Here is a 12,615-nt window from a genome sequence, read left to right as displayed (position 1 = left end):
GGAGGCAAAGAAGCGTACACAAAGCAAAACTTCAACGCATGCATTCCGGCCAGGTGAAAACGGAGGAATCCCCACAACGGCTCCTTAATTAACCGCCACCACCTTAGGCCACCACATAGCGTCTATAGACCGGTCCAGCCTTTTATCGTGGCCACTTGCAACGGCCTTTTCGATATGCCAACCTCGCTTTTAAATTCATGGCAAGCTTGTCAACTAGATTGTCATGCTTATAACAAAGCTTGGCTAGACAGCGTCCCAGACTCCTTCAAAAATAGTCTGTTTATTGTGTACATGCTGCTTCGTACCACGAGACAGTAGAATCAGTGCGAACACGTTATATAAATGTACAGAAAGAAAACAACGGCGCTACAGCAAACAAGCCAAAGGAATATAGTAGGTGACAACAACGAAATAACAACGCTATTGGAATGTGATAAATTGGTTTCAGTAAAGTGATTTCGTACAACTACTGTCCGTGGCAGGAGAACGAGAAAATTTTACATTGGTTTTCGCAGCGTGATTACTATAGATGTCTTGATGTGGTGAAACACCTGAAACCAACAGTTTGGCCTGCGAGACAGGATTAATATCACCAAGTTGACATCATTTTGTTAGAACTGTTTTTTTCGGCAGGAATCGTGAGTCTATACAGTTCTGCCCGAGATATCGTCCCCTAAATGTGCACCAAAATACATGTAGCATAGTGCTGGCGTCCAAACTATGATTTTTTTTTTCGCAATGCGTCCTAATTGCGCACTGACTGAAGAGAAGCACCGTCTAACGATAAATACAGTTTTGGCTTTCCATAATACGAGATACACTGCACTGATAAGTTACCGTGAGAGGGCGTCTGTGCACCTGTTGCGTCCTATATCGCCGACTAACACGGCGGATACCGCCGGTTGCCCCGATTCCGCAAAAGCATAACAGCGCCAAGACGACCCGTTTTGATCCGAATTCCTCTTTGCTCCTTGTTCTACGTCCTTACAGCAATACACAAACGGTAAAAGGGACCATCGCTTAGTCTCATCACACACTGAAGACAATGCATCAGTGACGTTTTCCTATTCACGTGATCAACCGCTCATTTTGATGCTGCCGAGCCTGACAAGAGATGTCACTGAGCCTCGAAAGCGTTTCGATTTATACTTACTAGTTAGCCTCAAAACATTAACTAGCTTTTGTTCATCATAATCGTGATGCGTAGGCGATGCAAAACGCTACGATGGCACAATTTCTTATTGTATTGTTAATTTACTCGTACGCTAAAGCACAGTAGGCGGTGACGCTATGTTAAAATAACGGCAGCGCGATCAAAACGCCCAATGTAGTACGCTCTGATCGAGCCCCCGGGCATGCTAAAAATTTCATCTATCAGCGCCAACAACACCAGGATGTCTACAGTAGTTCTGCGAAAAGGTGGCGCATGTGTGGGCCTCATATCATGTAGCATGGTAAAGAATTGCGTAACACGTAAAGTTGAGACACTCTAATGTACTTCCAGAACGTTCAGGGATCAGGTGTATCGGGAAAGTGGTACTTGTCTCAAAGTACCTCAACTTGTCTTCTGCACTGGCCGGCTTCAGGGCCTGTGTTCATGAAAAGCTGTTACACTAAAGTTGTTCATGAGTCCTAACCTAACAATCTGTAGGCTTATTCCGGGAATTCTGTCAGAACGCCAATTACGCATCGTATGCCTTTCAAAAGGCGTTTTTTGTCTTCAGTAACGCAGCTAAATGTGCTTAACTTTCTTTTTATCTGACACCATTTGTACATTCACTCGGAATGATTTCTCATGTAAGTTCAGCCACTCGGAGAGTAATGTAAAGAACAATGAACTCCGTCGGCTATATCTCGGTGCGACAGCTTTATTAGAGCACCGTTTCGCCATTCCCGTATGATAGATGAAACAGCCAGTCTTCCTCCTCTGTTTTAGACACATTGCCGCCCACGAGAAAACAGCCGAGATGGTTGATGACGACAGCCGGCGCCGCGTCGTCTTCTAAACTTCTCCCCGAGTCTCATCTGTCTCGGACGAATTTCCCCAGCTGGCGGCGGAGTACTTCATAGCCGTTCTCGGAGTAGCTTTCGGGGCAGCAAGAGCCTGTCGGGCTGGTTACAGCGGCGGTTGCCGCTGGAGGCTGGAACGGAAGCTCATGAACCACGCAACAGCGCACGGGTGACAGGAGGGGCCACCAGAGGGCGCTGCTTCCTTTTCCTCTTGCAACTGTTCATGAAGACTGGGTCGTCTGTGTCCTCGTTCTTGTTCTTCTAGTTCTTAATGTAGGCGTGACGAAGGCGTCCACGGCTATATCGGAACGACGGTCGGCGGTAGATGACAATGCCGGGACAATTGCCACTTTCGTTCGGCTTTGATTGTGGTTGCCAGCGTGGACATGTCTGGCGGTTGCGGGATTTGCCATCGTATATATGGGAGACGGGAAATAGTTCTGCTGGTCCACGAGCCTTTTGGTCGAAAGGGTTAGTGTCGTCACGTATGGCTGGGTCGACGTTGGAATGTTTTCTGCGGAGTAGTGGCTTCTTGGCACTATTTGGGCATCCCTGGCCCTTGCGCCGAAAAAACCCTATACATCATCATCATAAAACCCTATACTACACCATCATCATCACGGAGCAGCGTCGCTCGCGTGCGTCGACCTGAAAGACCGGCGAGGCCGCAAGTGGCAGTCTTTTTCAATTGTTACGTAACCATCCGTTTGGCGGCTGTTGTGGTAGCTGGAGCATGTTTTGTCGCCAAAGACGAACCCTTTAGAAGGCTCGACGCTGTCAGTAAATTGCACACGGGTTCTGCGGTTCCGAACGCCGCTTCACCGGTGGGGGTCAGTCTCCTCGCCGAGTGAGCGATGGCGATTTCTTCAGCTGTGGTTGTGAAGCCAGCGGTTCGTTTCGCTGCTTTTTATTTTATCTCCTTGCTCGAGGCTCAACGCCTTGCGCGTGACCCGCTCATTCCGCTCGGGAGACGTCGTCTGGAGTTGCAGGATGTCTTTTCGCCTGCGCATTCAGTCGGAAGCCTTGATGTCGGCTGCTTCGTGCAGATTATTGAACTGTCGTATCGCCTCTTTCTCGAAGGTTGAAACATTTTTCGATGCTTCATTTTTCGAGCGGTTCGAATTTATCCCCAATTCTGGTGGTGATGTGGGGGGAGGGGAGGGGGCGCACGTCAGCAATCGCTTTGTACGGGGTACAAAGTGCGAGGGTACAGCGCCAGCTCAGGGTGAGCTCACGCTGTAAGTCTCGCCTCGATTTGAAGCTTCGGTAGACATACCCGCTGCGTCGGTACTCTGCCGTCTGCAGTGACATTCACGTGCTCACCGGATGAACCGCCTGGACGAGATGGTTCGTCCTTATACTCTGTGGGCGCTTCGCACATGGCTGTCAGTCAGCGGGTATATAGATCCAAGAATGGTGCAGGAGTTCAAAGCAACGCGAACCCGGCTGATCTCACGGTGCTGTAGGGCCCCGATGAATTTCGCTTCGTATTCGTCGTCGACCACGAGCTTTTTGATCTTGGCGTTCACTACAGCAAGGCAATGCCATTTGTCTTCCAGGTCGACGAGAAATATTGAAGCCTATCGACTTGTAAGTCGATAGGCTTCGGTTCCGTTGCTTGCAAGACCTCGGCAGCGATTGCTCCTGCAGCGACAACTCGAATGACGCCGCGGTGACGGCGTATAGTCGGTCCATGATATGTTGTACTCTCCCTCCCGGGAGTCATGGCGACCTAATGCAAAGAACGATGCCACTGCGCTTGCGTCAGCACAGCTTGTCTCGGTGCGAGTGATTTATTAGAAGCCCCATGTGGGCGATGATAGCGCGCGTTTCCTCGTTTTGTTCTCAACAGTAAGCTCAGAATTTTAAGTGAGCATTGCCCTTTGTAATGTTGTTAAAACAAATACACTTTCCGGAAAAATAAGCACTGATTTTTACACTTCCTTTTACCTTAATCAATTGCCTGAATGAACGTTCTTTTTTTTTCTTTAAGCCTGTGAAGCCACTGCCTGAAGGAATGTTTTAAGTCTGTGAAGCCGTTTACATATGCTGTTATTTATGCCCGCATGAATCTTTGTTTTTCGCCACGCCTTATCTAGGTTCTCTAACGACCAGCCAGTGTATGTTATTGCTTCTTCACTTTCTTTCTCGACAATTTGTTCCTTCTTTTTTAACAGGTGTAATCTTGCGTAATGTTTTGGTACTATTCTACGTTTCTCTTTATTGTCTTTGCACTTGATGTGCAGACACTGCAGTGACTGCCGTGTCCAGCCCAAAAGTGGTTTACGCGCACAAGGGCACACATATAAGTATGCATTCAATAGAAATAAAATATCCCTACAAACTTGTAAAAAACAATCTATTTCAATAAAATTGGTAGGCTGAAACACCGCCAGTTAAATACAAGTTTTAGCTTGTATTCATGCAACGTTACTGCAAAAATTCAGCGTTCCCGAGGAAAGAAAGATTAGTGCGGTACAACTTACCGGTGACAGTTATAGGACGGATTTTCATAAGTAAAATACCACGAATTAGATGCAGAGGTGCTCGTCAAAAATAATTTATTAGGAAAACTGTGTCCACAAGAACACCAGACAAGTTCCGGAATGTTAGCGTACCCGGCTCGGGATAACAGGGCGTCTCAATAATTTCGTTCTATACTTGCGGCCCTTGATTTCAACGAATATATTTTGAAAAATAAGTTGGCTCATGTAAGATTTAAGAAAAGGCTTTTTTATTTCTCACGCAGACTACGTCTGAAGCAGGAATGGTCTTTTCTAATCTAGAGCGATAAGGCAAGACGAGACTTCCAAAGCATCGTATACTATACCACTATATTGTCAAGCGCGTTTATAAATATCACACGTTATTTTGTCGTTGCCAAGATGTTTGGCAGCGGTACGTGATTGCAGTTTCATATACTTTATACGACGTGGACTTGTATCTGAGCAGTCAAATTTACATCCATACATATTGATGTACGGATCCATCCGACATACCTGAGCTGGTTGCATACGGGCCTCCGCAAGCACTTTAGCGGTTACCGCAGGCAGTCGCTTCGTAAATGGAGCCCCCATTGACGCCATGACGGCGTTCATCGCTCAGAGACCCACGGAGATGCAAAACAGTACAATCTACTGCGGCTACGGCAAGAACGCCTTTCAGCATTCATGGTGGCGCTGCTGTTAAATGAGCACTGACAATATCTTTCCGACATCACTTTTGTTCGCGTTAAATGAAAGTCCCACCCTAGAAAAAATATTGGCAAGCGTGAGAAAGCCTTAAATATTTCACTCTTGTTACTCGTTTCTACGAACCAGTTTCCGGTTTCAGCAGCCACAAGGTAAAAGCGTCATGACGTCACGATGCATCATGGCTCGCTTCATGATTGCTGCGGCCGCCATACGCGGGTGCAGCCAGAAGTGCGCAGCAATTATTATTATTATTATTATTATTATTATTATTATTATCATTATTATTATTATTATTATTATTATTATTATTATTATTATTATTATTAAAGTAATAATAATAATCATGATCAACATCATCACACCTATCATCATGGCTGCACAACGTCAGGAAATTTCGCTTTGTGTCATGGAACTATCATGTCGATGACACCAGGCTGCCGGGATTTCGAGATAATAATATCAAGATATAACGTTCTGAAATGTCCAAACTTGCCAAGCGTGATCCTCTAACGTGCAATAAAGCGTGCGACAGTGTTTATGCAACCTCAAAAATATCTTTCAGCAGTCTTAAATGTGCACTGACGTGATATTGGCTTTAGGCGCCCCAGCGACCGGGAAAATTCTACAGGCACAAGAACAAGCCAGCGCGCAATATCGCAGTACCACCGCAGTGCCTAAGATCCACTCGTGCGTGCGGTCACGATTTCAGTGGGCTACACTTTCTTTGAAACTAAAGCTAGGCAAATCCTTTGCCACTGTAACAAGCAAGAACATGTAGGAAAACTTGTTCTTGGCCTAATTGTGGATTGCTGTAAGACATGTTTACCGCTTGAGTTGGCGTGCCTCTCACCGGCTGCTGGGAAAACCACTGCCTATAACATGCAGCACGCTCTGAGTTCCGGTACGCCCGCTTGGAACTTACAGCCGCCAGAGCCGGCCTCGCTATGTCGGAGGAAGAAAAAGAAGTCGCAGTTTCGCCCGAAAGGCGAAGCATTGATTGGGATAGGAAATTATCAGACAGCTATACGAAGTAAGGATAGTAGTTTTAACGGCCGTACACGCTTGTAGACATTGGCTTACTAACCTAATTAACAAGCATGGTGTCAGCGCGCACAAGCAAACATGAAGACATCACACTCGATGACCGCGGACACTCGCTGTCAAAACGCTAGCATGAGGAAGCGCGGAAGAGCTGTGACCAAAGTGACCTTCGTGTTGTCTATCGCTTCGACCCAAACTGAGCGGCGAGAACACAGCACGCATAAAGGTATGAGCCGTTGGCGCATCTGGACTCTGCACCTAACGCAGATCGCTTTCAACATACGGTCCGCGCGAACGCGCGCGGCTGCGCAACACGCTGTTACTCCCGTAGTACAACGCCGCCCCTTCCCTCCCTTCCCACCAGAGGCTTGCGCGCGACTGAAGACGGCGCGCTTCCTACCCGCTTTCCCCCCTTGCGCGCGTGATATTAAGCCGCGATCGTCGGCTCCCCTCGCACGCTTTCAGTCGCACATCAGCATACGGCACGCAGTAACGGTTTTATCATCACGGCCATGCAGACGGCAAAAATGCGCCTGGAGTGTCTATACTATCGCTATCGCAATATAAAAATCCTCGGCCATTCACAGCCTCCGTGTATCGCTTGAGGACCACGGCCGAGTCCGGGAACCCACCCAGGCGCCCTACGGGGCTCGAACTCACGAACCGGTCTCAGGCTATGCTCATAACCGAGCTGGAAAGACACAGACGTCAAAGCTTTTTTCCACTTCCTCACGCGAGGCCAGGCTAGCGTTGACATCTGGGAGCTCCGAGCGAGCGCACCGGAGCTCGGACCACCCCAGCCACGCCAAGGGCAGCAGTTCTGACACCAGCCGACGAAACACAAACAGGAGCAAAAAACGACGACACTTGTTTGTTTTGCTCCTGTTTGCAGTTCGTCATTTTTTTTCTTTTCTTCAGGGATAAGCTTGCATGCTCAAGCCGCGCCGCAGAAATGCGCATTACAGGAGTGCTCCACGGAGAAATCCGAGCTTCTGAGAATTACACGGGGCAAGAAAAGCAAAGAAAGCCTTAACATATGGCTAAAGGGGCAGCCGATACCCGAAAGCCAACACATCAGGATCCTTGGAATGTGGGTGCAATCCAACCAGCGCTGCACCCACACGCTGAAAACACTCAAGCAGTCAACAACCCAAATAACACGCATGATCACGCGGGTGTCACAAAAGAGATATGGGATGAAAGAAGGAGACACACTTAAGCTGGTTGGCAACCTGGTGGTCAGCAGGGTCGCATACTCACTCCCGTACTTCAACTGCACCAAACAGGAAATACAAGAAGCGGACACAATTTTACGCAAAGCGTACAAAACAGCACTTCACCTGCCGAACAATACATCGACAGAGAAACTAATGGCACTTGGTTTAAGCAACACCTTCGAAGAATTAAGAGAAGCCCAAAGTATCGCACAGCTCATGAGACTCCAGCAGACCAAAACGGGAAGGGAACTGCTAATAAGGCTAGGCTTCGCGGAATCAATCAAAGAAACCCAAAGAACGGAGGGGATTCCTGATGAATATCGGAAAACATACACTGTTAGCCCCCTACCCAAAAACATGGACCCAAACCTCCACACGGCGCGAAGGGACGCAAGGGCGAAATACGTCGAAAAGTACCTGGCCACAAAAAACACAACAGTATACACAGATGCTGCAGTATACGCCAAGCAAAGAGGCACAAACATAGTAAAGACAGCTGCGATAGTAATAAGCCAGGACTACAAAGAGATCAGCAGCGCGTCAATGAAGGACTGCTCGGTAACGGAAGCTGAGGAAATAGCCGTAGCTCTAGCGGCAGTGGAGGGCTACCGATCCGAAAGGTCTTTAACGATACTCACCGACTCGCAAGCTACGTGTCGGAATTACATGAACGGCAGAATAGGACGCAGAGCGCTTCACATCCTCCGCTCCTGCAGGGCTAACAACAAAGTCAGGCATACAATTTTCTGGGTACCGGGACACGCTGGAATAGAAGGGAACCTAAGGGCGGACAAGGCAGCTCGAGAGCACACAAACCGAGCGGCCACAAGCACCGACCCTGAGGAACCCATACCAGTCAACCCAAGCTACTCAGACATTTTGAATTACTATAAGGGGGTCCGAATCAAATACCCTCCACCCCACAACAGCCTAAATCAGCATGAAGCAACCTCTTGGAGGAGGCTGCAGACAGGAACATATCCAAACCTAAACACACTAAGCAAGATGTTTCCCACCCAGTATAGAGACATTTGCCCCTGGTGCGGCGCCAAGCCCACCTTATATCACATTACATGGGAATGCGTTCAGAATCAACAATTCCTTCAAATAAAAGACCCGAGTGCGGAGCAGTGGGAGAGGGTGCTCTCCAGCAGCGACCCGAAAGTCCAGCATGGACTAGTAAGGCACGCTCGCCGAGTAGCCACCCTCAGTGGTGCCCTGGAATAGGGGCGTCGACCCTGCGCAGATGGGGAAGAAGACCGTGAAGACGGCCGACCGCATCTGCCACCGCTAATTTCTAACCAATTAGAGCAAATAAAGTTTTTCCTCCTCCTCCAGGAAGCGAGCGAATCGCGGCAGGTGGCTGCTCACCCCGGAGACGGGCTCGTTGTAGCGCGCGATGTCCCTGTGCAGAGTGCGCAGCAGGATCGTGCCCACCATGCCGGTGAGGAACAGCACAATGACCACGCTGTTCACGATGCTGAAAGGCAAAACAGGTGAAGCGCTGAAAGCCTGTCGCCATGTGACATCTGATAATGCATCCCTTTTTTCTTATTATTATTTTCTTTTTACGCCGATAGTCGTTATTGAGTTCTCCAATGGGCCAATGGGGCGTGTGTGCAATATGATTGTCCAGGTGGCCATACTTATTTTGTTAGTTAGCGTTACACACTCTAGCTCTACCATAAGAAGCCAAGCAAATAATTGAAGCAATTAACACGGGACAATTAAACACGAGCAATTTTTAAAAAATTTTGTACAGGTTAAATAAACTACGTGTTCGAAAAGTACACCCCTGTGGCGTTCAAAAACATTTTACGGCGAGGTACAAACTGTGCCTGACAGTGAATTCCAAGGTTCTATTGTGCGTTGTAAAAAAAAAGGCTAATAATTGGCAAACATGCCAAACAAAGACATTCGGACGTTTAAAACGTGACAACTATGATTACACCTTTATTTTTTGCCAATTATGGTGTGACTGCACTAACAAAAGCCAGACACACAGTTAATTTTGACATGGAGAAATTTTTGAGATTCGATGTTATAACCCAACAAGAGTATTTAATGGTTAATGTATTGCAGTGTCCGTGTCGGTGAAAAAAATGCCACTGTCGCTATGGCAGATGAAAGGAAGAGCTTTTCTTTGTATAGATTCAAGTCATTTCACGCTGTTTGTTAGGTACCAAGAGGCGGATGCATATTGAACAACGGGGTGAATTATTGTGTTATACAAGAACAGTTCAGTATTGCGTGAGGCTTCAGTAAAAGTACGCCGCAAATAATCTATTTTAAGTACCTTCCTGTTCGCATGTTCACTATGGTAGACAAGGACAACCAATATCGGACACAGTTTAAAAATGAGAAATCAAAACTTAACGGCCGCAGAATTTCATTGCAGTGCAAGACGTGCCTCCCGAGAGCGCAGCGAAATAGACGGTCACCTCACATCATTTTTTTTCTATCATCACTTAGCAAACCAGCATTTGATACGTTGATACATTGATACGGCTAGCTTAACTGCTGCAGCCATTCTTCTTTTTTTTTTTTGTGCAGCATCATTGTACTATCAATTTCGAACTTCCTTGACACGCATTCCAGAGCACCCTGCCGTGTCAGCTTCGCGCACCCACCTGAACCAGTGGATGTCGGCCTGGGGCATCGACTCGAGGATGTAGTCCCACCGAGATGACCAGCGGATGCGGTCGTTCCTCTGCAAGTTAAGATGCAAAATATCCGGAAATATGTAAACCTTTCCCTGGCGGGTTTTTCGCATTGGATCGTGTAGAAATAAAAAAAACACGGATAGCGGCGAATGCTCTCTTGCTGTGATCCTCGCATTCCTATCTGGCAAAAGGAATGCCTAAAGGAACATGGCGGGACAGAAACGCGAAAATGTGTACTGATACGTCCCTGACGCTCAAAGGGTTGACGCCCTGAAAACGAAGACGCGGCCATCGTGAGACGGGTCCTGCCATAATTTCTGGTCCTCGTGATTTGTTACCATACTCGGAAAAGTAATAGCGCCTATTTCTGTCAGTACAATTATCGATTCTTTGGTATCTTGTTCTTTAATTTGAAAACTATAATTCACGCAGTCTATTACAAATATTTGTAGCAGGCCGATCATGTACATTGCGTACAAGTAAATAGTACAAACAGACTGTCAATATATATTATTTGGTTAACTAGAAATACAAGATTAAGCAGATATCATGCCGTGAGGGTGACATAACGACAAATACTCTACAAATATAGCATCAATGCTTGTAGATACAGATAAGTAAAACCAAAAGTCAGCGCTCTAGCCCTTCCGAGTCGGTATCACACTGCTATCGCGCGGCGACTTCTCTCGCAAAGAGATGACCACAAGATCTGTTTCGTCCACAAAATTTTGTTAAAACTGCGTTACTACTATGGGGGACTGGCAGCACTGGCCAATTTTTCAGGTGTTCATGCAAAAAAAGAAAATGATGCGCTTTTTCGCCGTATTCCGTTGTTCTTTTTATTTTCGACCATTCGCATTTCTATCTGCTAGATAGGCGTTGAAGAACGGGACTTATTTTGCCATTCAGCGAAAAGATATATGCGCCCAAGCGATAGATTAGTAGGTCACGTTAATAAGATTGCGAGTACATGGCTTATCGTACCGCGGGTCGGAGTGCGTGAGCAAGTCGGTCAACACGTACCAACACTTCCTTTCTTCCATCGGGTTGATGAGCATATGTTAATTCGAATGCCGGTGCATGCCATCGCAGAAATTGAACAAGAATTTCTTGGAGCTAAGCACGGGATTTCCGATAAACGAATGCGACTTCATCGCTGCTGAGCTTCAGTTTGGCAGTTGTCCCCTACAGTTAATAATTATAAGTGCGATCAGTAATACTCAGTTAATTAGGTAACAGCGCTGCGTTCATGTGCCTTTTTTGTTTGGTGCCTTTCATCGCCAACTTGCTAAAGCGTCCACCGTAGCTAGACGAACTTTGTGGTTATATTACTTATAGCTAGTACGAGCTTTAAGTAGTATAGCTCACGTCACGGTATTTCCACTGCTGCCGCAAAAAGTTAATAATATTAACCATGTTTCAACTAAATATGAAAATCGTCTGCCACAAAGTGAAGGCCCAATTCACGACCAATCCCTGTCAGCGAGAACGGTGCACCGTTACGGACACCAACTGACAAGTAACCAAAACTCAATAATTGCGTACACAATTACAGAGAGTTAATTACTTGCGAGTTGGTGTTCGTACCGGTGCACCGTGCTCGCTGACAGGGATTGGTCGTGAATTGGGCCTGCACTTTGTGGCAGACTAACTTCACATTAATATTGTTATCTGATTAATACCCTGCGCCACACTACAGAACGATAACGGATACAAAAGAAGAGACGGTATGTTAAATTGTGCCGGCTCTCGTCAAATATCTGAGTCAAAGAAACGGCCAGAGCAATCGCTGCGTGGGAGGCAGACCAGCTTTGAGCGCACTCGACGTTTGACAAGCGAAATACTTCAGTCGTGCACCTCGGTTGCAGCTCGTTCTTATCGGCTGGACTTAGCTGGATTAGCTGAAGGGTTAGAATCAGGGTGTCGGGACGAAGTGTTTTTCATTTTGCTTCTAGTTTCGTCCCACTGAAAAACGTTCCGTCCGGTTCTGCTCCGGAACGAAAAAGAGAAGGTGTAACGGTTCATAAAATAACGGTTCATAACAGTTTTCGTTCGCATGCAAAAATTTTTTGAGGCAAGGTAACGACAAAAACATAGTATTTATTTTTCTCAATAAGTGAATTATGAATTCTGAGATCATGCTCAGTGCTTTGAGTCAAGGCAAAGAGGATGTTCTCAGAAACAGCTCGTCATCGAGTGTACTCGCCGAAATGCGAGACCGCTGTTACGATAAAACGAACATGAACGAGCGATATTTCGGTGACAAGGCGTTGTACTCGTAGAACCAGGGTGTAACTACAAGCTCTTCGGCGGGCAAGCCCTAAGTTTTGCAACGATGCCGATCTACTAGTACACGGAACGACAGGCTTAGATTAGTGGAGCCCTCCACCGGCTACCGCTCGCACTATCTCTGCCTGAGATAGGCGCTAATTCTGACGTTGCCTGACGTCGGTTGTTTCGGATTGCCGACTTCCCCTTGAACCGAAAACC

At 47.0% G+C, this 12,615-nt stretch overlaps 1 protein-coding gene across 2 annotated transcripts in view; it reads right to left on the bottom strand.

Annotated features, from left to right (window-relative positions):
* LOC142572941 (transmembrane 9 superfamily member 2-like) overlaps positions 1-12,615 on the bottom strand; it is a 115,059-nt gene that overhangs the window by 19,881 nt on the left and 82,563 nt on the right. For both annotated transcript variants that reach the window (XM_075682402.1, XM_075682401.1), the window contains exons 9-10: positions 10,093-10,172; positions 8,834-8,942 (exon numbers count right to left, since the gene is read on the bottom strand). In XM_075682402.1, the coding sequence (XP_075538517.1) occupies positions 8,834-8,942; positions 10,093-10,172 (189 nt within the window). The remainder of the gene's footprint in view (positions 1-8,833; positions 8,943-10,092; positions 10,173-12,615) is intronic.

This window comes from Dermacentor variabilis, chromosome 2, assembly GCF_050947875.1.
Source record: "Dermacentor variabilis isolate Ectoservices chromosome 2, ASM5094787v1, whole genome shotgun sequence".
NCBI lineage: Eukaryota > Metazoa > Arthropoda > Arachnida > Ixodida > Ixodidae > Dermacentor > Dermacentor variabilis.
This window is presented reverse-complemented; position numbering and strand designations above follow the sequence as displayed.